The sequence below is a fragment of the Lotus japonicus genome, chromosome 5 (genome assembly GCF_012489685.1).
Source record: "Lotus japonicus ecotype B-129 chromosome 5, LjGifu_v1.2".
Taxonomy (NCBI): domain Eukaryota; kingdom Viridiplantae; phylum Streptophyta; class Magnoliopsida; order Fabales; family Fabaceae; genus Lotus; species Lotus japonicus.
The window spans coordinates 56,582,581-56,607,180 of record NC_080045.1 but is presented as its reverse complement, the minus strand read 5'-3'; the positions used below and the strand labels follow the sequence as shown (position 1 = coordinate 56,607,180).

At 36.1% G+C, this 24,600-nt stretch overlaps 4 protein-coding genes and 1 long non-coding RNA gene across 6 annotated transcripts; 2 read left to right on the top strand and 3 right to left on the bottom strand.

The window, feature by feature from the left end:
- The first annotated feature begins 2,558 nt into the window (after positions 1-2,558).
- Positions 2,559-3,215, top strand: LOC130720479 (oleosin Ara h 11.0101-like). The gene has a single exon (XM_057571127.1). The coding sequence runs from the start codon at positions 2,587-2,589 to the stop codon at positions 3,028-3,030; it is 444 nt and encodes a 147-aa protein (XP_057427110.1). The 5' UTR covers positions 2,559-2,586; the 3' UTR covers positions 3,031-3,215.
- A 2,375-nt stretch (positions 3,216-5,590) lies between these two features.
- LOC130720478 (ethylene-responsive transcription factor ERF107) lies at positions 5,591-6,819 on the bottom strand. The gene has a single exon (XM_057571126.1). The coding sequence runs from the start codon at positions 6,615-6,617 to the stop codon at positions 6,015-6,017; it is 603 nt and encodes a 200-aa protein (XP_057427109.1). The 5' UTR covers positions 6,618-6,819; the 3' UTR covers positions 5,591-6,014.
- A 1,149-nt stretch (positions 6,820-7,968) lies between these two features.
- LOC130720476 (ATP-dependent 6-phosphofructokinase 4, chloroplastic-like) lies at positions 7,969-14,667 on the bottom strand. The gene is made up of 14 exons (XM_057571123.1): positions 14,267-14,667; positions 13,044-13,090; positions 12,867-12,906; positions 12,707-12,769; positions 12,348-12,485; positions 11,240-11,398; positions 11,085-11,138; positions 10,923-10,991; positions 10,555-10,684; positions 10,311-10,351; positions 9,640-9,864; positions 8,996-9,044; positions 8,703-8,857; positions 7,969-8,440 (listed from the first exon to the last, which is right to left on the bottom strand). The coding sequence occupies exons 1-14, from the start codon at positions 14,540-14,542 to the stop codon at positions 8,309-8,311; spliced, it is 1,578 nt and encodes a 525-aa protein (XP_057427106.1). The 5' UTR covers positions 14,543-14,667; the 3' UTR covers positions 7,969-8,308.
- A 665-nt stretch (positions 14,668-15,332) lies between these two features.
- Positions 15,333-16,815, top strand: LOC130720480 (uncharacterized). 2 transcript variants are annotated; one of them, XR_009013080.1, is made up of 2 exons: positions 15,333-16,031; positions 16,398-16,815. It is a non-coding gene; the product is annotated as an uncharacterized LOC130720480 (long non-coding RNA). The 2 variants fall into 2 exon arrangements; XR_009013081.1 differs by having other exon boundaries at positions 16,002-16,119.
- Positions 16,816-17,155: 340 nt separating this feature from the next.
- On the bottom strand, positions 17,156-22,206 carry LOC130720477 (uncharacterized). Its single transcript, XM_057571125.1, has 6 exons — positions 21,817-22,206; positions 20,620-21,108; positions 19,113-19,334; positions 18,957-19,029; positions 18,761-18,868; positions 17,156-17,871 (listed from the first exon to the last, which is right to left on the bottom strand). The coding sequence occupies exons 1-6, from the start codon at positions 21,931-21,933 to the stop codon at positions 17,504-17,506; spliced, it is 1,377 nt and encodes a 458-aa protein (XP_057427108.1). The 5' UTR covers positions 21,934-22,206; the 3' UTR covers positions 17,156-17,503.
- Between the last annotated feature and the right edge of the window lie 2,394 nt (positions 22,207-24,600).

Here is a 24,600-nt window from a genome sequence, read left to right as displayed (position 1 = left end):
TTCTGAGGTTCAGCACCGAATCAAGTTACAGATCGTTGCTTGTCTTTTGAGGTGAGAATTCTTGTTATTCAGAATTCTTGTTAATTGGTATCAGATAAGTATCATGTCATTATCTAATCCATCTTCCAATCATGCTCATTGCTTCCCCCTTTCTGGTTTCAGTTCCAGTTTGCTGATGGGTGGCAGTCTCAGTTTTCTGTTGGAATTTGGGTAAGTTAACTGCTTTATCACAACTTTACAAGCCATGAGAGGATAAAGCAATTAACCATCTATTTGATAAGAACTAGAAGAATAGCTAGCTTCTTAATTTTATTTGATAAGAAACTTGAAAGAATGAAAGCTAGTATTCTGTTTTTCCATGAAAGACTTGATGCCTATAATTCAGAACTGTGAAAACATAACAAACACTAATATCTTTGAGGGCAAAAGCAGAACATAACTGATTTTTGAAAGGAAATAGAAGAGTGACACTTCAACTAACACTTCAAAAGTGTAACTTTTGAGTTTAGGCAACACTTTTAGTAACTAACTCAACACTTTTAGCTTAATTTCTTTGGCTCCTGTATGTTTACTGCTCCATGTTGTAATTCAACTAGACATTGGTCTTAACTCTTAACTGATAAATCCAAGTACAGTTTTTTGTTTTTTTTTTTGATAGGCAAGTACAGTTTTTTGTAATTGCTTGTGCAGACTCTAGGGTATGCCCCTCCAACATATCAGGATTCCAACCTTGAGATATGTAACATCGCCAATCTTGTACATGTCATGAAGGTATTTGCATAATTGCTTCTGGTTATTTTTCCTTATAACTATAACTAAGTGGCATTCAAACTATTCTTATTTGTTATTTTCCTTCTTATCATTTTTCTCTTCTGTTGGAGGGCAAAATGAATCATCAGAGTGTAATGCTGCTCATTTATCTTTGTGGATGTAGTAGTGCTTCTGTTTTTTTTAGGCTTAATATCATAAAATGACTTGCCATAAATTTATAATGCATGTTTTTGTAATTTACTTGCTTATTGATGAATGCTTTGATTTAAGCTTGAATATGCTTGTAAATTGAGGATTCATTACTGAAATGCTACTTATTGGTTGTTTATTGTGTTTGTGTTAGAAACATGGATGAGCCTGAAAATAAGAAATTGATGGATAATAGATTATACTGTGATACGCACGTGACAGAAGAACTTCATATAGGAATTCATGAATTAGCGAGGGAACAATTCCGTCGCTAAATTAGCGAGGGATTTAGCGACGGAATGGAAATAAAAAGGTCAGGTAGTTAGAGACGGAATGTGATCCTTTAGCGACGGATTGTACCGTCGCAAATAGCGACGGAATAAGAAATAACACAGGAAACGATATAGCGACGGAATTAAATAAATTAGCGACGGAAATATTTCGTCGCTATTAGCGACGGATTGAAGAATCCCTCGTTAAATATTTATCGACGCCACTTTGCACGGCGGATGCAGTTTCCGTCGCTAAATTTTTAGCGACGGATTTTGCTTATTTAGCGACGGACTTTGCCCGTCGCTAAATAGCTTTTTTTTAGTAGTGAACCAAACAATAGTGCTGAGTTCACTATTGTGATATTAGCATCCACATATTAGGAACGTGATGACTTCCTCATTAAAGCCGGCCAACTTATGTGTGTAACAGCTCGAAAATCGAGAAAAATATAATTATGGCAATAATTATGTGAGACCATAAAGAATGATTTATATTCATGCTGAGTTTTTCTTGTTAATATACTGAGTTTTTTTTGTATATATGTTAACGGAACATGATTGACTTCTGAATCGACCAAAAGACATGCAGTGAAGTCTCTACCATAAAAATAAACTAAATGACTCAGGAAGAAACATTTTGCGCGTAAGTGTCCACCCAGCCATCAAAGAGTCGAGATCAATGAGTTAGGGTAGGGCGACTAAGGACCAATTGCTCACTTGGACACCCCACTTAAAGGAACTCCTTCACACTCGTAGAGACAGCTACCAAGGGTGCTAGCCTTATAATTACAAGTTCTATATTTGTTCATTTACATAATTTGTTACTCATTCCAAGCATTTACACTTGAGTTATAATTGAGTTTCAAAGATTCTCTCTCAACTTTAAGTTTCTAACACTAATTTGAGCGTTAGGGTGTAGCTTCTACAAATACCTGGTACATTTCCATTGTGAATCACCACCACAACCGATCGAGAAATTCAATTTGCACCGCATGCTAAAACATTGTTGAATCACCTAAATTAAATTATAGTGATTGAATTTCGAATGATTTAAATGGTAATAAATTGTTGTCTCCTCGGATGCTAGTGAAACATTGTCCATAACATGTAAGAAACGAACAAATTAAAGCAGGAAAATAGGTAGAAAACACAACGTGTAAGCAAAAGCAAGTACGATATTTGCATGCAACCTTTGCATGAAAACCTCTCAACACGTGCCCCTCCACCCCTTCAGATCCTGCCACCCATCTCCTCCACCCACCTCCTCCTCCATTTATACCCATTCCCAACCTCAAACCCCACCACCATCTCTCTCTCACTCTCACTCTTCCAATTTTTCATCCATCCATCAATCATGTCCGACACACACTACCAACCCCTCCGCTACAACAACCCCAACAACTACCAGCAAACCACCAGCCAACAAACCAACTCCAACCAGTTCATCAAGGCAGCCACCGCTGTCACCGCCGGTGGCTCCCTCCTGATCCTCGCCGGGCTGATGTTAGCCGGCACGGTGATCGCGCTAACCATCGCGACGCCGCTGTTCGTGATATTCAGCCCGGTGCTGGTGCCCGCGGTGATAGCGGTGTCCTTGCTTGGACTGGGGTTCCTTGCCGCGGGAGGGTTCGGCGCGGCGGCGATCACGGTGTTGGCGTGGATTTACAGGTATGTCACCGGGAAGCACCCGCCTGGTGCGGATCAGCTGGACACCGCGCGTCACAAGCTGATGAACAAGGCGCGTGAGATCAAGGACTATGGTCAGCAGCAGATCAGTGGGGCCGCATATGCTTCTTAATCGTGCACTTGCATGCGCATGATCATACCCTCTTCTTCTTCCGTGTTTGTTTGCTACTTATAATTTATGATCCTTGAATTTTATTTTTTTTTAATTCTCTTTTTTTTTTGGTGTATGTATAATGTAGTTTCGTTTATTGTGGGTACTCATCATCTTCATCATCGATCGATCTCACTTGTTGTAATGTCTTCTGGGACTATTTGAACAATGATGGTCTTTAATTTTAGTCCCCTTTATTGTATTTTAAATAAAAATAAGTTCATACAATTAGCATGTTGTCACATAACTAAATTAAAAAAAAAGTGTTAGAAAGGAAAAGTAAGAATTATGGTGAGTAATTATTTTTTAAGCTAGTTAAATTCTTATAATTGAGAAATGTGATACCTTCCCTTGAAATTATGAGTAATTTTTTTTATAGGCGAATGTAAGTTGTTATAAAATGTTATTAAATTAGTCACTCATTAGGAATGATTTGAACCATGAATCTTTCATCCGGATTTTTATGTCTCATAACTCTTATTCCTAAGAGTTTCTTGGGACTTGAAATTAGGAGTAATACTTTTTTTTATATGCAAGATAATAAATTGATTAAGCACAAGAAGGGGTAATACGTACTTCTATAGTTTTATACTTTTATTAACCTGTTCTTACACCCTTGAAAAGCTTTAAATATGTGCTTCTTTATGGAAGGAAATTCTAGATAGATAAAAATGCCAGGCCTGAAATGAACCTATATATTCATTGAAAATTTTCCCAAGTTAATCCCTAGTTGTGTGTTGTGTGCTGTAATTTGTTACATTCCATAACCAAGTGGGTTTTTCAATCATTTATCGCGCTTACTGTGGGTGAAATATTAGTTTCACTTGATGACTAAGACCAAAAGTTGTTACATTACATTAAATACAAAACGGTTGAATTGGGAAATTTCCTTAGTACTTTCTTCTGTTTCTAATGAAAATATCTTTCTAGTTTCTATTGTGTTTTTTGTTTTTTTTTAACAGATATAAGTAGTCCTTTTGTAATTTTTTAATTAGTTTGTCACATAACTGGTGAATATTCTTTTTTTTATAAGGAGACAACAAATTTATATTTGGGATGGTCACATTGCAGATAGTCAAAGTTTTTTTTTCCTCTTAACAAAGATATATAAGGTGTGTAAAACAAGAACAATGTGATTAATTGGTTTATTTTAGGAGATTCAAGTTAAATTAAAAGCATGTGGCAAAATAGAAAAGGGCACTTCTTGCACCGTTTGCATGCAGACAAGAAAAGAAAAGGGGGTAATGTTGATGTTTCCATCTATGAGGGCCGGGAGAAATTGAATGTGGGACTGGGTATCCCTTTTTAGAATTGGTACCCCTTTAAAGTGAGAAATGTCCAAATTATCTCTGTTTAAATAATTCTCGAGCTTTGGTATACACCCCGAGCTTTAAGTCTCGGGATATACTATAATTTTCTTGATAATTTTCCCGAGCTTTGGTACCTCGGGAACACACGAACTTTAAATCTTGGGATATTTTATAACGTCTAGATGCCTATCCTAAGATTTGGTAGCTCGGAAACATCCTAAAGTTCTAATTTTCGGAATCCTTCCGAGAGCTATGCCTCGGTAATTTATAAACGTGGATTTTTCGAGGTTTGTCAAGCTCGAAATTAAATGTGAAAAATGCGTTCCCGACAACAAAGTACTCCCATTCTCCGACTTTTTAAGTCTTGTTTTTTGTCTTTTTTGTGGTCAGTCAAAGACAGAAGAAAGAGGGCTTGAAGCCAAACCTCGGAAACCATATGTGAAGAGATTGGATCGATTCCCGAGCCTTATACCTCGGTAGAAATAATGTAAATTTTCCGAGCTTTTCCGAGCTTGCGATTCCGAGACCTAAAGCTCGGGAACAAGTTGCAATTCCGAGATATAAAGCTCGGGAAACAACTTTCAATCCCGAGACCTAAAATTCGGGAATTCCTCAATCAGAAGTGTCCAACACAAACAGGAAGGCTCAGGAAAATAGAGGTGTTAAAACAGGCAATTTTGGGTTTTTAAAAAAATACATAGGATACCCTTCAATAAGGTGTAATTGAGACTTGAGAGCATCAGGGTCAGTCTATGAGGGACACCAAACATGAGTGATTACTGCTGAGAGTGACATGTTTGTAGAAGGAGCTTAGAGCTCCATGTTGAGAGAGATAAGCTCCTTGTTGTGAGAGTTTGATTTTGGTGTTGTAATCCTCAAATAAAGCTTGGGAATTAAAGGGACTTTTTATCTATTTATTTTGGATCCCATACTCCTCTAGAGATTTTTTTCTATACACAAGGTCCGTAAGAACTAAGTTGGAGTACACTTTGATCTTCTTTTAAGAATTCATTAATTAGTTAATTGTTTTTTTATAAAAAAAACTTAATTTATTGAGCTATGATTTATTCACATTTATTTTATTTTTCAATCTATTTTTATTTTTATCTATCTCTCCCGATCAATCATATCATTCATCACATCTCTCTTTCATTCTATTTATCATGTTAATAATTAATAATGTGTGACAAAAAATAACCCAAAGAACAAGGTAAAAGAAAACAATACTATTTTTGTTTCAAAAAATTCCTCCTCACCTTAGAAGAAACTTTCATATTTGCATTGCTTCAACTTTTCTGTACCCTTAGGGCTCAGAGCATACACAAAATACTTCTAAACAATATGCAGACATAGCCAGCAACCATGATTTTCAGGGTAAACACACAATTCTTCTCTTGGCTTGGCTCTATGCCTCTATCTCAATCTCTATTTGCATCTATTATTGACTTCCCCTTCAAATACAAAGAAAAAATTTACCCAAAAACATGTACTAACTACTAAGTGTACATGTTTGGAAATTCTTATATACTTGATTCTAAAGTCGAAATCAACTCTGGAAATAAGTTTCCGCGAGCGAGCGGTTTATGAATTTCAGAATTGAATCGAGGAAAGAGAAGTTGACGAAACTGAGAATTCTCATGACATAACATGACTTGAACTTGTACCAGACTCTCTCTGTTCTCTCCCCCTTTTCCTTCCACTATTGCTAGGCTTTGGGCTAGCCTTCCCAGCCTCCAAAGGGAAATTCAATATGGCTTTCCGACCCCTCATCCTGAAAGCAGCATAATCATAAGCCTTTGCAGCATCAATCTCAGTGTCAAATGTTCCAAGCCACACTCTAGTCCCTTTCCTTGTTGGGTCACGAATCTCTGCAGCAAACTTACCCCATGGCCTTCTCCTCACTCCCCTGTAACGCCTTCCCTGATAACAAGTTTGCTCCTGTTTCCCTGAAACCTCTGGTTCAGGTGAACTGGACTTCTGGGTTTCCCCTGAATGAGTCGGTGTAATTGAATTCTTTGCCTCATGAGACATGGCAACTTCTGTATCTGCTTGGAAGCTAAAGCTTTCAAGAAAAGTGCAGAAGCTGCTCTGTTCTGAGAAAAGTGAATCCAAGTCAAATTCTGATGATGAGTCTTCAAGTTTCACAGGAATGAGATTGGTGAGGTAAGAGTCTGAAATATCCCCTGAGAGATGCTGGCTCAAAAATTTTAAACTATAAATTTCTTCTGATGTTGTCATTGAGAAAGTAGTAGTAGCAGGTTGAATTTGAGGTGAAGCAGGGACAATATCACATATATATATATATATATCATATATAGATATATATATAAAGGGTCTCTACTTTGTGACGTGAGATGCATCAGAATTGAATGATGTTGTTACTGATCTAGTTGAAGGGAATGGACCCTCACACGGTTCTCACTCAAACTACAGTACATCATCTTATCCAAACTGTACTGTGCATGCCTCACATAAATCCATTTATAGTCTGTAAATAATTGTCTCACCAATAAAATTAAATTACATTAATTTAAAAAAATGTCAAATGTTATTGATAAAATAGCTAATAAGACAATTTAGGGACAGAAGATTTCAATGAGATAATATAAGGGAGTTTTTAATTAGACTCTCAACTTGGTACTTGACATGTAGCAATAGGCAATAGCAGCTGTTGTCAAACAGGGACAATGAATGTAGTCAATTGAACACGGTGACACGAAACTTGGCAACTTGTGTTACAAACAGAGGCATCAACAAGTTGCTTTTGGATTTGGTATGTATCCAGTTAATGAGCAGACAAGGCATTGCAAGCTAGAAAATGTTACATCTGGACCCTTATCTCTTCAACTTGTGTCTAAACATTTAAGAGCATTAATTTTGATGTTGTAAATAAATCACATCAAGAGACTCTTCCAGAAGACTAGAAGCATAATTCATATATACTTGCGTAATGGTTTAGACAAAACCAGCAAAGGAAAAATAGAAGTCTTGCCGTTCGTACGAAATATTTAGTTTTGTACAGGTGTGTCTGCAACTAGTATAACAACTTGACAGACCAATGTCAACAACATTTTCATTCTTCTAATTCCATCTCTCTTTTTTTCCTGACATTATCCATTCCTGTTAATATCTCCTTATTAAAGCATTTTTTAGGGAAAGAGTATACAGTCACATTAAACTTTATCTAGTCATTTTCAGCTTCTTTTTTCTGTTACATATGGAAAGAAAGGCATTTTCAGCTTTTCCTAGGCCTACTCCTACCATTATTAGTTAAAATGGACATTAGGTTAATTTGGGGTTAATTTTTTAATAATAAAAAAATTTAATTTTATTAAATTTGAATCATTCATTGATATATCATTTTTAAAATATAAGTTGTATTTCCAAATTGAAAAGAATTTTTATATGCTATTTTCATTGACTCCAAAATATCAAAAGAATAAAACCAGAGCTTTTCCATTATATCCAAAAAGTAGGGAGGGACATGGAATACACACTCCTTTGGAAGAGTTTTCAAGTAACTATCCTCTAAGCACATAGACATCCTTTTATTATATCTCAAAGCTAATACTTTTTTTTAGTATTATGATATCATCAATATCCATTATATCATATAACTATATAAGTATAGTCATTACACGAGTTTTTAATCAAAATCACTACACACCATGAATCTGATGATATTCCACACTCCCATACAGGAGTTCCAATTCATCGATCAATTTGTACATGTAGTTGAGCTTATAGAATAAATCTATCAAATTCTGATTTTTATCACATCAACAGTTCAACTCAAAAATACAAAATGATCTAGCAGCACCCTTCACTATTTTTTAACGGATCATCTACGGCTAATCAATTCGCAACAATCAGTTACTAACTTACTACCCACAAACCACCCAGATAGAGGTAGGTAATATTCATATTATTTATACCTTTATTATCTCATTGTCGATTCTTTCGTGATCAGAAGCAACGAAACTTGGTTGATTTGTCGACTCGAGAACTCTAGCCCACATCCTATCCGTCAGCTTCACCGTATTTTGTGTCTCTGTCACACGCTGCAACAATATGTTCTATGATCAGCTGGTATACCACATAATGCAGGGGACACAAATAAGCAAAAAACTAACGAGAAACATAAGGTACAATCTCCACTGACCTAAATAGTCAATGATTATATGACTAAATTTTTTTCGAGTGGATGAAAATGCTATTGGATAGACGGTTTTAACAAGACTTTCAGCAGCATAATTTTTAGTGATAAAATAATTTAATTGAATATAAACATATAAACATAAGTCAATATAATAAACTACTTACAGCAATTGGGATATAGGCATGTTTACTGTTCACAGGCCCGACTGTGAAGCCAGTATATCCAGCCATAGCTCCATGAACAACACTGTGAGCAAGAAGAGTACAGTAAATGTTGTCTGAGGCGTTACTTGGAATAGCTCGAATCATATATGTAGGATCTACAAAAGTAAAATGAGATAGTTTTAAGAAACAAGTTTCAATATTTCAATAGTAAAATGTTCTTAGAAAATAATTGCTAAACAAAAGTACCCAGATAATAATAAAGTAATGAATTCATAGGAAACTCATGAACATACCTATATATTTCATATTTATAGCCATCTTTTGAACCTTTGAAAAATGATCCTGTAATAAGAAAGATGTAGTTTAAAAAACAAAAAGAACTTAAAGGATGACAGAAACCATATTCACAACCTCTAGAGAAATGAAAGGTAATGCTCATCAAACAAGAAGATTGTTGCATTTGTTTGTTTCATCATTCCCTCTATTAAGAAGGATAGTTATTGGTTGTCACATTCTCTTCGATACCATGAGAAAGAACAAAACAAAAATCACAAAACTGAGCTAGATTAAGGTAAGGTTGGGATGGTTGTCAGTCGGCAACTCAGCATCAACAGATAACCCATTTCACAGAAGTGTCATGATTAAAACGAGGGGGGGGGGTGGCAAGAACATAACTAAAGATTGCAACCAACACTCAACATATCATCTGATCTATTAGTAAGTTAACTGATCTCATTGATACAAATCTGGTTCTAAAAAGAAATGGAAGACTATCTTTGAAGTAGATATTTTGGCTATGATCAATAAACTTTAAAAATCATCTCTGTAAAAGATGCCAATTTTCTTGATACAAGTTAATATACACATAACCAAATATTATATATCTTTAACAAGTGAAGAGAACACAAGGAAGAAAAGGAAAGATAGTCCATCATACCTTGATCTTATTCGACAACCATGGACCAACATCAAGAAGTAGCTTGTTCCCTGACGCATCCTTCTCACCTGCTGCATGCACTTCTGCCGCAATATATTCCTGACCTGCTCCTTCTGCTACCACAATAACTAAATGTCCATTTTCTTTTAACCTCTGTTCAATAAACTCAAAAAGCCCACCTCTTCCTTCTAAATAAAAAGGGGACTCTGGAATCAAGCAGCAATCCTGTTACAACTCTAGCTATTAGTAGGCAGTCCTTTCTTGATATTTAGAAAAAAATATAAGAATCTTTCAAGCCAAACAAGGTTTTCATGTTGAACTCCTTTTGATCGTTTAGAATATACTTTACATCATAAAAGAGGAGATTAAAAAGTCATCTACAAAAGAAAATTAATAAAAGAAAAGATAATACATGATAAATAAACGTATTAAAGCTCTCCAATCCTGCTGCGAATCTAAATACAAAGAACTGTATCCACATAGGCTTTTACATTTTTCCCAGCTATCTCTTTTATTTAGAGTCCTAAAGCTTATGAGCCATTAAATTTATTCATGACCTTGGGGGAAAAAGATGTAATGAACTACATATTTCACACTACACATAGAATCAGTAACACCAGACACCAAATCAAAAGGAAAACATAAACTTTGAGATTCAGTCAAAGCCTTACCACATCTCGACTTGCCAAAGTTGCATGCATGGCGATAAAACCTGTAGATGGAATGGAAGCTTGTAAAGTATACATCTGAAGAGAAATAGGATGTTTAAAGATCTAATACCAATATTCCATTCGTCATTTAAAGCTCCCATTATATGTCATTTCAGAGAATGAGATTATTTAGAAAATTGAAAATTGCAATAAAAACGACAAGAAAAAAAAAAACAAAATGGAACAGTTGTTTAGTTCTACTTACCACTGTATCTGCCCATTAGCTTAACAATTCCGACTCCATTTTCAAAACTGTTAACCTCGACATGTGCAGCATTAATGGCTCTCTGGGCTTCTTCCACAGCAGTATCAAATCCAAAAGATTTGTCTATCACCTAGAAACAAACAAGCAAAATAAAAAAAGTGCGCTTCATCTGTCTAAATATTTATTTATATTTTATATATACTAATAAATTTGAACCTTGATCTCTACCTTAACCAAATTTTAAGATGAAGCTAAATGAATTTAAAAGTACAAAGGGTAAGTATTGTCAAATTCTTTTATCAAGAACATGTCACTAAGGACTAGAAGTTACATACGTGAAAAGTTAAGAATAAAGGCTAAGAACTTACAGCAATATCATTATCAATTGTCTTTGGAATCCCAGCCACAGCCACTTGAAGACCACGTTTTTCAACTTCCTTCATAAAAGGATGCTCATATTTCATATACTCCATAACAACTACATGACTGACAAATTGAAGACAATAATTTTGGTGAGAGGAATCAATTACCTCATAAATGAGTGCAGCTCCTTTTTGGGTACCATCACCTCCAATAATGTATACCTAACATACAAAGATCAAATTTTCCTTTGGTTCAGCATTATGACCATAGTCTATAAAAAAAATTAAGCTAAAAAATTGAGTAAAGTTTAACTAGTATTCACCTGATTTATTCTCCGGTCCTCAATGTTATCAACTATCTTGAGGGTATCATGTCCTCCGCGAGATGTACGAAGGAAGGTGCCGCCAAGTTTATGAATATCATTAACCACTTTAGGTGTCAATGTCATGGTATTTTTCGAATAAAACCCTCTATATCCTCCCTGAATCAGTTTCAGAAGCAACATGATGTATAATGAGAGCTCGTGAAATGATCATAAAAAAAATAGAGAAACTAAGACCTCAGATTGGTAATAAGTAATAGCATAACTCAAACAATAATGGTCATGCTGTTGGAATAAGGGCCTCCAAAGCTTATGAAATGCATGCATTTGTAAACTATATGAGCAACTATTAACAGCAGCAGCATAAGAAAATACTAATGCGCTGAAAGAAAACTGTCAACATTAGGCAATGTACATGACATTCTTCAATCAACATAAACGTGTACCCCTAAGAGAACTCTCTATTCATCATCAATCCTTCTAACATGTGATATTCATTTAGCCACCATCAAACATGTGGGTCATGACAGGAAACCAAGTCCTTGATATAAGTCTAATCAAGATCAAAGATAATAGATTACCCACAGGGTACCCAGAGTCTCTACTCTCTACTTTGTTTATACTTTATAGTATACCTTTTTACTTCTCAACAAGCTCATCTTAAAATTTTCTGCCAGTAGGAAAATTGATCAATGAAAATAGCCTATAATTTTATACCTTGAGCAATTAAACTCTTTACAGCTAAAAGCATGTAATGCTGATTTAGCATATATTTTGCAGCTTCCCTTTTTTATGGATATGATTGTTATGATTTTAGTTGTTTCATGCCATCCTTCCTTTTCTTGGCCGTTTTTCCTTTGCTTAGGAGGATTGTTTACCCTAGTTTCTCTTAGGAATTTTATCTCTTCATCTTAAAAATATTTTACTATTATGAAAAAAAAATCAGAAATGATGCATTAACCATTCAACAAACAACAAAATAATCAAGTTATTATTTGTAAAAATTATTTATTAATTTAAACAAATAGTAGGCATTAATTCTTCAATTAACAAAATCAAGGAGATATTTTAACAGATAGTCAGAATATTATACTTTCACAAAACTCACCTCAATCCCAAGTATATCCTCAACACCATACATGTTGTTCAAGCCATATACAATTTCCCTAATCACTGTATTAATTCCTGGGCATAATCCTCCACAAGTCACTATGCACGCACGTACTTTTTCTGGCTTGAAGTAAACCTAATATTAGAAGGCAGTGTTGTTAATCGCGGATCACGGAAAATAGCGGAAAGCCAAAAATCCACTATGTCAAACCCTCAAAGTGGAAAATAGCGGATAGTGGTGAGCCCTCAGCTTAGAGCGGTACGCTTATGCGCTATAGCACCGCAATATCACCACTGAGAAGGCATTGTCAGCTTCTAAAGATTACAAATGGACATAGACATTTCCAAGTTGTATACCCTTTCTCGAGGTCCAGAACGCCGAAAATGAACTCCTCTAGGACTACTTTTTTGAACAACAATCTGGTCAAGATGCATGATAAGGAATAGATATAAGATAAAAAGAGACATATAAATCATTCATAAAAGAAATGAGGGAGGAGAAGATTATATCACTTACAGATTGGGCAACCGCATCTTCTGGGCTCACGAAAGTATTCCTTAAAGTATAAAACTATTTTTAAAAAATTTCATAAAAAAAGTTTGTGAACTAGAAGAAACCAGTATATATAAGTTTTGAAGTCACAGTGCAAATTTACAAACATCTAATTTTTTTTTAGCAAAGAAGTGGACTCACTTGACAATTGAATAAGCTTTGCTCTTTTGCAATGGGTTTGGATACGACTGCAAAAAAGGAATTAATGAATTAAGTATCAGAATTCAACAATATGGTTAGAAGAGAACAGGACAAAAACACCCATGCTCATCCTTTTGAAAAAGAAAATTATTTAGCAGAAGAATAGAAGAATATTTTAAAATAACAAAGAATCCTCCTCAAACAACTAGTACAACAAAACACAATATCAAAGTGCCCTCCAAACACTTTACAAAATGGCAAAAACCTAGGCTAGTAGGCTGTCAAAAACTCTATTTTGGTCCTTTAACAAAGCGTCTCAATTCAGTCCCTGACAGATTAACTTTCGCAATGCATTCATTCATCAATCGAACTATATACACCAATTTAATCCTTTTGCAATTAAAATTGACAAATTTTTTAATCCACTGAAGAACTAAATTGAAAAAATTGATCTATATGGGAGAAGATTGAGGATGAACATATTAATGAGGGACTGAAATAGGATTTTTTCAGTAAATCCATAAGACAAAGCCCCGAGGAGATCAAATGCTGAGTTCACAGAGAAGCCAAAAAAACAACCATTTCCCAAAGAAATGTTCAGGTAGAAACCTATGATGCATAAATAACCAAGAAAAACACCATACATCCAAAAGATCTAATAACCCTTCCTTGACCAGAAAATGCTGCTATCTTTTGCAAAGTAAAGTCATTTTAATATTAAACTTAGTGACAGGTCACTTCACTCACTTGTATTAAGAATTAACTTCTCTGGTCCCGTAGGATAGCTCAAGTGGTAGGAGCTGGGGGACATATGGGTTGGGTAGGGGGAGGGGGAGGTCGAGGGATCGATTCCTCGATTCCTAACGGGTGCAATTTATCTTTCCGATGTACCAAAAAAAAAAAAAAAAGAATTAACTTCTCTGAGAAACATTATCCAAACAAAAGTCTTAAGCTTTGATGGAAGAACCTTCTTCACCTTCAAAAGGGTGTCTAGAAAAGAGAAAAAAAATTAATTTTTGGATTTGAAAATAATGTTGGAAAAATCATATACTAAAATTATTGAACCAGAAAATTCCAATATGTCATCCTCTAAGGAAAAACTGAACAATCTATATCTATTATCCATGCTAGTCCACAGAATCATACTCTAAGAACATGATGAAAATAATTCGAAAAGCAAGAAATGTAAAGACAGATTGGGGTAAACTGAACCAAAAGAGTACCGGCAAATTGGGAAGGAAATCGGTGAGGTGAGGAACATCTTCGAGGACAAAATCGTCATTCTCAATTCCGTTTGGAACCTGGGCGGCTCTGATGGAGAGATTGTTTTGGCGGGAAAACGGCGGCGGCAGCGGCAGCGGCTTCCGGAGGAAGATTCCGCACTGTGAAAAGGAGTTTCGGGGGATTTGCAAGAGTTGTGGATGGAGAGAAAATTGAGGGGAAATTGTGAGAGATGGAAATGGAGAGTGGAATTTGGAAAGAGAAGAACAGAGATCCATTTTTGGTTCCTTCGTTCGGAGCTGTAAGAATTGTGATTCTCGCGGCGAGTGAGGTAGAAAGCCACGGATACTGGTCACGAACCACGTGGCATCATTTTTTATTTTATTTTTTTTTTACCTCGGAGAGGAAACAACAAAAGAGACCGTAACAAAACTACGGAACGGTTAGAGAATCCTTCGACACAAGGAGCTCTAACTCAGCAACTGAATTACCATCACGATGAATCCACGAAGCGTTAACTTTTCAATTCACAGCTATGAGGCCCTGGATCTCCCTAAGGATATGAGCCTGCATATGGTATCTAGCTCGATCTTGATTAGGGTCCACTAAGATAGAGACAAGATCCGCACAATCAACCTCACACGTGACTTTTCTATGCCCACGATTTCATGTCACCATACAATAATGTTTTATTCTATCTAATTCTATCTAACGTTGAGTAAAGAAGTTTAGTATGATTAAGAATTAAAAAATAAAAAAATTAATTAAAGAATAAACTAACATTAATTTAATCTAATCACCTTACTTTAAAAATAAGTTGGTAAATTCTGTGGTGCCTCCCTATGTTTAAGGGTGTGGTGCCTCCAAGCCTTTTAGCAAATAAGGTACTGCCACGTGTATTAGTGGTTTCAGATTTTCTTTTTCCCTTCAAATTTCAATTGTTTTTTAGAAAAAAAAATGAATTATATTTTAATTTGAGAGGGGTCTTTCAGCAATTGTTTGAAAGTTGCATCTTATCTTTTAACCAAGTGAGATTTTTTGCCATCAAAGTGCTTATTCATATTCTGAGTTCAAACCATTACCTTCTCTTCATCTTCCTCCTTAAACCCAGATCAAACCAGATCTACTTTCACAAGGTCTCAAACCCAGATCGAGAGGGAGAAGGTGATGGTTACGGTGGATGTTGAAGAAGGGAAGTTGTGTACGGTGGTCGCTATGGGGTTTCGCGGTTGGGTTCACAGGGTCTCAAACCCAGCTCTCAAAATAATCCCTCGCATCAAATTTCTGAACAAACATCGCAACTCTTCTAGTATCCCTCGCCCCTCATTTCAGATGGATCTAGGAATAGCGTACCCTAGGTTTTGGAGAAGCCGCTTTGATGATCTGAATGTTCTGAAATATTTTCAATTTTTATTCTTTGCTGTTGAGAAGGGATGTGGTTTGTGGTTCTCTTGACTCACGTAAAGAAGAACTTATCTCAATCCCACCTCCGCAGAAGACTTTGACAATGGTGTGGTCTCTTGGAGACTTGAAACTCAAGATCTCTGTAATCCTTTGCAGCTCTGTTTCGCTGGGCAGAAATGGCAGGACTAACACCATTGCTTGGACGTGACTGGGTATTGCATATGTTGGGCTTTGGAATAGCAAAGTTGTCTAAGTCGCGTCTCCGCCGTCGTCCCTCATCTTCTCCGCCGTCGTCCCTCGTCGCTGACGGTCTCTCTCTCAAGCTTCTCTGAAAAGCTTCACTTTGGGAAGGAGGAGAGTGAGGTTTGAGAATGATAAATGTTGCTTCAGTTTTCAAAGAGGGGGAATGAATGTTCATATCAATTCAATTGAATAAGTTACTTTTACTATGGTAATTAATTAACAGAGGGACCTAAGAGCAAATTTATAAACATTTTTTTTTTATAAAACCATATTTTCAGAAAATCAATTCATATTATTTTAAATCATTTCTAAAATGTTGAAAAGTCAACTCATTTAATACATGCCACATTCCTACTGGTCCAAATAGGAAGAGGCACCATACCTTCATCTGGGAGGAGGCACCACAGAAGGGACCAAATAAGTTTCCCACTATGTAAGTGTGTGGTTAATCACTAATTTTGATGCCTCTTTGTCTCTTCATCGCAGGTGGGTCTTGCCATGGTTGCTCGTGATGGTTTTGGATGCCCCGTGGCTGCTGCTACGTTGTTTGTGGACCATGTGCTCTCTCCCCATGCCATGAGGCGTTGGCTTTGTGGTGGGTGAAGTATCTTGCTCATGATCTCTATTTCCGGGATGCTCAGATTGAGATGGATTGTCTTCATCTTTTTGAGCTTTGGCGAACAAAGATGTTGTCGTGTCTTGTTTTGGCTCCCTAGTTCAGGAGTGTTGTTCTTTGGCTTTGTATTTTTCTTCTTTTTGTTTATTGTCAACAATATAGTCGCTAACTATATGTTTCATTTGGCTTTTTCTGTTTCCTGACCGTGTTTGGATTGAGAACGTGCTAGATGGACTTGCTCCTCTCTTGTCTTCTGATTCTATATATTAATGCCTTCTATATATTCAACTTCTCTAAGGTGAGTAATGAGTAAACTCATTTTAGGGGGCAAAGTAAGTTATCACACCATTAATAGTAATTACTCAATTTAAAAAGTCAATAAAAACAAATTCAATCAATTGTGTGAGAACTTACTTTACCTCCTAAAGATACGACCCAATTTCACTCAAATTTGAGAGGAAGAAAAAGTGTAATATTAGTGGGATGCAAAGTATTACATTATCTTCCATTCCATTTCAACATGTTTAAACAATCCAAACCACCAAACCTATTATTATTTCATTTCATCCTACTTTATTCCATTCATTTCCATCGATGCAAAGATAACCTCTGGCCTTAAGAAAAGATGGCATTCCAATCAACACAACATATTTTCAAAAATCAATCAGGAAAACCAGAATGTTACTATATGCGCTACTACAACAAGGGCCAAGATGGCCGTTGAATTTTTCTTAAATGCATTACAAAGTTTTCACTTATAGCAACTCCCACTACATTGCTCTGCTAAATTGCCCCTCCTGAAAATGATTCATCAGTAGCATACCCTCCCTGACTAATAGGAGGGGCACTGACACTGATTTTGAATTTACAACTTCAGGAATGATCTTAAACCTTAGACTCTTATCCAACAAATGCACAGAGATACCGAGAGGCCGCTCGAATTTACCATCATTTTTGTTTTACTCCCTTGTAAGCATCACTCATCTGAGCTGTATTCACTTGATTCTGGCAATAAGGGCACAGCAGCACAACAGAATGACTCCTTGTCCTTAAGGAGTAGACAACTGCCATCAGAATTCCATTTCAGGTCTGTTATATTAAATTGCGGCAGAGGAACATGAACACAATAGGCGCCAGAAGGGGTCCACATATACAAGTGGGTGCTCCCGGTGCAAAGAACAAGGCGAGCAGATGTTGGATCCCATGCTGCTGCTCTGATAGGGTCCTTCTGCACTAAGATTGCAGCAACCTCAAGATGTCGAACATCCCATATCCAAAGCACTGTAGGCATGCTATCATTTCGAGTGCATATATATTGGCTATCACTGCTCCATGACAGAATACCTGCAATAAAATTGAGTTTAGTCATGTGGGATCTTAATGTAGTATCTTCCAAGAGCCATCATGCAAAAACTTGTCACAAAAGACAATCAGTTAGTCCAGAGACAATCAGATGGTTCAGGCTATATATGGATACTGTTGGCACCACAGGAAATGGACGTTAACACTCATCACTCATTAACACTCACTTCGAGATAAAAAAAAAGTGACTGGAACTCTCCTTATGAATTGAGATGAAAGTATTTTCATGTTGCATTCAACCAGTATCCAAACACACACACTTAGTCTACTCAGGCAAATTACAATTAATAAGAAACTACACAACCATCAAAGTGATATTGCAGAAACCAAAGTAACATCAACAGAGTATGCAGAACTACAGAGGGAGAAAATCCAAAAAGAACATAATGATAAATAGTTTCTAGTTTAAACTTCTGAGATGGACGAATATAAAACTGAATAGTGGATGGCACTGCCTTGACACCAAGGAGGAAAAGAGAGTAGAGAGAAACTGAATAATATTATGACGACGTGATACTAACAATCACCAATGTAGATTGTAAGGTATGCACTAAAACATGAAAGGTTGCATTTCCATACTACCAGTTACTTGAGCAGTTTGTACTTTGTATCCTGCTCTATCCTTAGGAAGGGAATCACTAGTACATTTTTGTCCTTTTTGTAATGGTTCTCTTTCATGCTTGTAGTCAACCCAAAGATTAAGTAAATCAGAAAATCATACCTATCAAATAATACCATTTCTTCCTATTTACTGCACTTATCATGAAAATAAGAATCCTGGTCTTTTTTCTTCTATCTATGTGATCATTAAACTGAGCAACAAGAAAGCGCATAACTCATGGCATTCAAAATTTAGAGGAGCATAGCTTACCAATTCCTTGTTTGGGGTTAGGTTTCTCAGCAGGAGGCTTCTGGAACGGTAAATTGATAGGGATTTCAGTTACCTCATACCTGACTCTAAAGGGTTCCTCCGGAGAATCTGCTTGGAGCAAGTAAAATAAGTAAAACTAAACAAATAAAAAAGGAAAATGAGAGAGAGAGCTTGTTCCCATAACCATTATGCTCACCATCATTTCCCTGGGGAAAATCATCGCTCAAACATAGTTCTGACATATCAAGTTGAAGTGGCTCATCTACTTCCTGCAATTTTAGGGACAATGTAAATAAGGCAAGCCTTTCATAACTGCAACATCATCAACATGAAAAGTGTAGAAAAGGAATACTTTGAAAACAGCAGCATAACCAGGGCCACGAACAGTAGATAGGTGCATAAACTCTGCAAATGTCTTCCAAGTTAGGTGATTCAGGACCCGCAGCATCTGGTCATAACTACCCACTGCCAGAAACTGACCACAAGGAGACCACGATACACTTTTAACTCCCAATCCACATTCGTATGCTTGATACTTGAAAAGGCACCTTCCATCTGGAGAATAGATTAGAACCTATATCAAACAAAAATGACAGTGTTTGACAAATGTAAATATTGCTGACATTAATTTATAGCATGACCAGTGGAATATATAAAAGCAACAGATTGTAAGTGACACATAACATTCACAAAAACACATGCATGATAGATTTTATAATTTGATATGTGACATGCATGAAACATTGATCATAAATTATGTGTAAAATTTGGCTACATGTTGCTTGTAAACACCAATAAAATCCAATTTGAGATTTTAGTGCTCTAAAATTCAATCTTATCTACGTTCAGATGTACTTACATCAATGATGATACATCAAGTGGCAAATGTATGAATAGAGGGAGAAGAATCGGGCAGAAAACAACAAAAAGGATATTTTCATAAAAAAAAAAAAGATCCAGCAAAACCGAGCTACCCATCTTCGAAAACAACTTAATGCAAAAGTGGACTTTGGTCTCTAATGCAAAATGATAAATGAGGAGGAGGCTCAATGATGAATTCTGTACAAATGCTATCAGAAGCTTATTTGCCAGAAAAGGTCAAAATGTTTTGTGCTTCAGGTGTGAAGAAAAAGAACAGTCATGGATACATATACAAGAGCAAGAAATTTAAGTAATGCTGATGACGGAATGTCCAGAGGTAAGAGAAAGTGCTGGATGGCTGTGTGATCATGGTTGTAAAAAATATTATCCTAAAGTTCAGCTTGAGGACAAGGTGAAACTTTGGGAGGGTATTAGCCTCACCCAGTTAATTAGTTTAAGATCGAGAAGGTAGGGCATGACATTGTTTATGAATAATAGGCAGGGAAGAGAGGGAGGGGATCTGGTCATTGAGCGAGAGTAATGGCCCTTTCGCAATGTAGACCCCAAAGATTTGCATTACCTTTCTCTTTCATTGGGAGAGTTCATCCTTCTTTATTGTAATATAATACTAGGTCCCCATCGACATCCTCTTCATGTGTTAGCTTAGGGAAACAGAGCAGTAGCTTAGTTGTTTAAAGGACTTGCCCTATGTTTAAGGTAAAACCCATGCGAGGAGTATTGTCTCCCTTTTCTGTTCGAATTTCATTCACCACTAATAGATTCATTCTTTTTATTTCTATCTCCCATAGTACTCTTCAATTCTAGTTTGTCGGTTTGTAATAATTTGGTGTTTTGTTAAATTCACAGACCAAGTAAATTCAATGGAATATTTTAAATCAGTTTTTTTACTTAATTGAAAGTACTTGATAAAACCTAAATTACCAAATTTCAGAGGTTAAGGATTTACAGAAAAGGCAAATAGACATGATGGGCTGTACCTTGTATTCAAGTGGTGAATCCCATATCACTATAGCACTATCGTCAGGTGACCATTCAATATCAGCCAAGTCTAGAGTATCAACTGCAAAAAGGCCCATGATTTCCCATGTATGACAAGATACCAGATTTATATAGTCCTTACAATCCCGCCTAGTGCAAATTGCTGCAAATTTTCCATCACGTGTGAAAGAAACTCCCTTGGAAGCATGCTTTGGCAACTGCACATGCACACAAGCTGTGTTCACCAACGACCAAACTGTTAAACGCAACTGGAAATCGGATGTGGTGAGAATGTGGCGGCTATCTGGACTCCATCTAGCATAGGCAATACCAGCCGGACCTTCATCTATCTTGCATGTCCATTCAGGCTGGGCCAGTGACCAAGCTTGTATCATTGGCCGTTTATAAAGACCACAAAGAATGTATTCAGAATCAAGTGCCCATTCAATATAGCTAATCTTGTCCAAGCATGAAAACAACTGTACAACCTGCATAAGCTAAAAAGAAATTATTAAAATCCGAGAACCAGATGCATCTTCTTTGTATTGAGTTTGCTTAATCAATGACTCGGATGGAAAACTTGTAGGTTAGCAAAGTAATATATAATTCACATAGAGCATATTGAAACATAAGAGAATGTTAGAGTCTCACATTGGCCTCCACATTGGCTAGAGGCCAATCAAGTGAGACTCTAACACACCCCCTCACGCCCAGGGTTGGACATCTGGAGTGTGGAATGAACATCAGTGGGTGGCCCAAATATGGGAGGTCTCCACAACAAATGGATCTAGATAGGCTCTGATACCATATTAGAATTAGGGAGGCCTAACTCAACCCAAAAGCTAGCTCAAGAGTTGAGGGTTGCTATTGGCCGTATCTCTAGCCAATGTGAGACTCTAAATTCCCAAAAACACAGAGTAACACCAATCACAAGTAGGGTCACCTAAAATCTACTCAAAACAATAAAGACCTAGAAATTCAAAGCTCAATTTCCCCAATTTGAACGCACAAAATCTTTTCACGGAACAGCAGGATCGAAAACGCTGAACAGTGCACTCCACGAGACCCAGAAAGCAAAATTGGAGCTCTAAATGCAATGCTGATAAAAGTTTATATATTTACAAGAATCAATTGAATTGAAGCAGTGTTTGAAGAATGGGTGCACACAAAGATAAAAGAAGAAGAAGAAGAAGGACCTTGAAGGAGAGGGTTTCCCGAATGACGAGGCGGTAATCGACGGCGACGGCAATGAAGCGAGCATTGGGAGAGAAACAACAGGGACCCGTTTGCTTGTAAGATTCAGTGAACTCCATGGATCAGCAAAATGAGGGTTTGCTAAGCTTCTTCAACTTTCAAGTGAAAAGCTGAATAATCCTCCTCATTGAAGAAGAAGAAGAAGGAGACATGTGAAGTTGAAGTATGAAATCAAATGGTGACAGAAGAACACAGAGGCACTAGATCTGGAAGTGGAAGCAGCACGTTCGATGAGGAATGATGGTGCATTTGTTTCATTCTTTTGAGACAAGATTTTCAAATTCGTTTATGTAACAGAGGTACCGTTAAATCATCAATGTTCTCTGCATTTGATTTCATTGTTATTGTGATTAATTAAATCCATTGTGAATTAGGAATGATTTAAAATAAGGTGCTGTGAACATGAAATGGATACTTATTCTTTCACACCTCTAAAATGAGGTGGAAAGAGGTGGAGGAAGAGAGAGATAGAAAGAGAAAAAAAAAGTAAGAGAGAGAAAGTATGAGATGTGATAGATAATAAGATGAGAGAGATAGTAATAAAAGGAGGTAGAAATGAAGTGTTTAAAGAATGAAGTGTGTATATATCATTACTCACATGAAATTGAAACCATTTGATATAATAATATTTTATTTAATTGCACTTTTAAGACCTTATTTTAATGTAATTGTGTGTTTTATAAGGTGATCTTGGAGATTGTCTAGCTGATTGTCGATCACAGTGGTAAAATGTAATTATATGAACCCTTAAGGAGACATACTTTTTGAAAGACATTTAACATTTTATCACACTCTGATCGAATAAGATTGTCTCAATAAATAATGCATATAGTTAAATAAAAGTGTTATATCTTTGTCGTAGAATTCTATGATGATTTGCAATCAAATCTTCTCTATTAGTTAGTGTGACTTCCAAATTTTAATATATTATTGTGACATCTATAATATTGTTTTATTTTTTATTTTATTTATTCCCATGTTAGCACCCAAAGCCCCCAGCCCCCAATCTCTCCCTCAACCTTGCGATCCTTCACGATGGTATGATGTTAACTGCGAACCTCAACTTGCAAAGGATATGAGGTGTACACATTGGTCGGTCCTGTACCACCACACCGAAAGCAATTGTTATTAGTAAGGGAATTCTAATCCAAGACCTTGCTCTGATACCACTGGATCAAGCGCTTATCACTACACTGAAATCAATTGTTGTTAGTGAAGACGCAACTTTATTTCCTTGCAGTACAAAGTTCTCAAGGGAACTACAATATTAAGCGTAGCGCTGGATTAATAAAGCCAACAATTATCAACTTTAGAGGTAAAATAGACAATCAAGAGATTCATTAGCTGAAACATAATTGAAGGGATCATGATCAAGTATCGCAATAAACTTACTCTTTTGATCTTCGAAAGACTCTTTTTCTAAATGGCTTTCTTTAATTGGAGTTGAGCATACATGCATTCGACCAATCTTTTGACGACCTAACGGGTGCTAGTGGTTGTTTGAACCCTGAGATCGGAAGTTCAATTCATAGGAGACACGCTCTTAGAAATATCTTTTACTTTTACCACATACAGGTTAAATATGATTACTTCAATAGAGGATACTTAAGGTTAATACCAAAAACGTCTTTTGACGGGAGGACCTTTGATTGCCTACACCTAGAAATTGGTACTTGTCTTCGGAAACGACTTTTGTAAATTTTTAACTTGAAAACAGGCCTGATCTAACCCAGTGAAACAAATTGGGTTATGGTAGTGAGGGTATTGGGTCGGACTAGGATTTTGGAACCCCTAGTTAGATTGTGAATTTGGGTATTGTACACAGAAAAAAAAAATCATGTCTCTAAGTTATAATAATTATGCTAAGGTTTTCCGATGTAACAAAACATAATAATTATGCTAATATCCGGAAAAGGTTTTGAATTTCAGGTAGTTTAATGATCACTAGTTCAAGTTCTCAAAAAGAAAGAATAGTAGATGAAAAAAATTCATAAGAAATTCAAAATTCAAGCAACTTAGCAAATATCAATATAACTAATTCATAATTAACTTATATGTTTATTTAAAAATAGGTTTACTAAATTCTTCATGTAAATTAATTTTAAATTTTATATTTATTTTGTAAAATATTAATTTTTGGAAACTCTTTTTTTTTTGTCTTGACCAAGGTATCCCCACAGCCGACAGCCGTGAGACTAATCCCTCACCCCACGGTCAGCGCACTAAGCGGTAGGAGGCTACATTATCCTAACGTCTAATATAAAAATAGTTAGCTATAACATATACTCAAAACATAATTTAAATGTAAATCTTTTATTAAATTTATAGATCCATATTAAATAATGATAATTTTAATCAAGTTGACAATTGCAAACAAATATTGCTAATTATTTCTAACACCACATCAATCACAGTAATCCATCTATTGTGATTTCTAAATGAACCCTCTCCATTAGAAAAGCTTGTTCGTGAACCCCTTACTCTCCGATCTCCTACGAAACCCCTTTACTATGACACGATCTCCAATCAATCTTTGTTGCCATCCATTGACAAAGCATCAGGATTGAAGGAAAGCAAGCAATCGACGAGAAGCAAGCAATGTTCTGAAAACCTAATCGACCACTGAACCAATCAAGACACAACATCAAAATTTGATGGTTGAACTGTAGCCAAACCCGTAATAGTTAAATAATATTTTTAATATTATTTACTACAGTAAAGAAAAT

What these genes read in the sequence shown, in the direction of transcription:
- LOC130720478 (XM_057571126.1), bottom strand. Translation starts at nt 6,617, where the DNA reads ATGACAACATCAGAAGAAATTTATAGTTTAAAATTTTTGAGCCAGCAT.
- LOC130720477 (XM_057571125.1), bottom strand. Translation starts at nt 21,933, where the DNA reads ATGGAGTTCACTGAATCTTACAAGCAAACGGGTCCCTGTTGTTTCTCT. An exon ending in GTTATGCTGCTGTTTTCAAA is followed by an intron (nt 19,030 to 19,112) that starts GTATTCCTTTTC and finishes CTAAAATTGCAG; the next exon opens with GAAGTAGATGAGCCACTTCA. An exon ending in TAACCCCAAACAAGGAATTG is followed by an intron (nt 17,872 to 18,760) that starts GTAAGCTATGCT and finishes ATTTTATTGCAG; the next exon opens with GTATTCTGTCATGGAGCAGT.
- LOC130720479 (XM_057571127.1), top strand. Translation starts at nt 2,587, where the DNA reads ATGTCCGACACACACTACCAACCCCTCCGCTACAACAACCCCAACAAC.
- LOC130720476 (XM_057571123.1), bottom strand. Translation starts at nt 14,542, where the DNA reads ATGGATCTCTGTTCTTCTCTTTCCAAATTCCACTCTCCATTTCCATCT. An exon ending in GAGCTGCACTCATTTATGAG is followed by an intron (nt 10,992 to 11,084) that starts GTAATTGATTCC and finishes CCTTTTATGAAG; the next exon opens with GAAGTTGAAAAACGTGGTCT. An exon ending in GGTTGTCGAATAAGATCAAG is followed by an intron (nt 9,045 to 9,639) that starts GTATGATGGACT and finishes TTCTTATTACAG; the next exon opens with GATCATTTTTCAAAGGTTCA.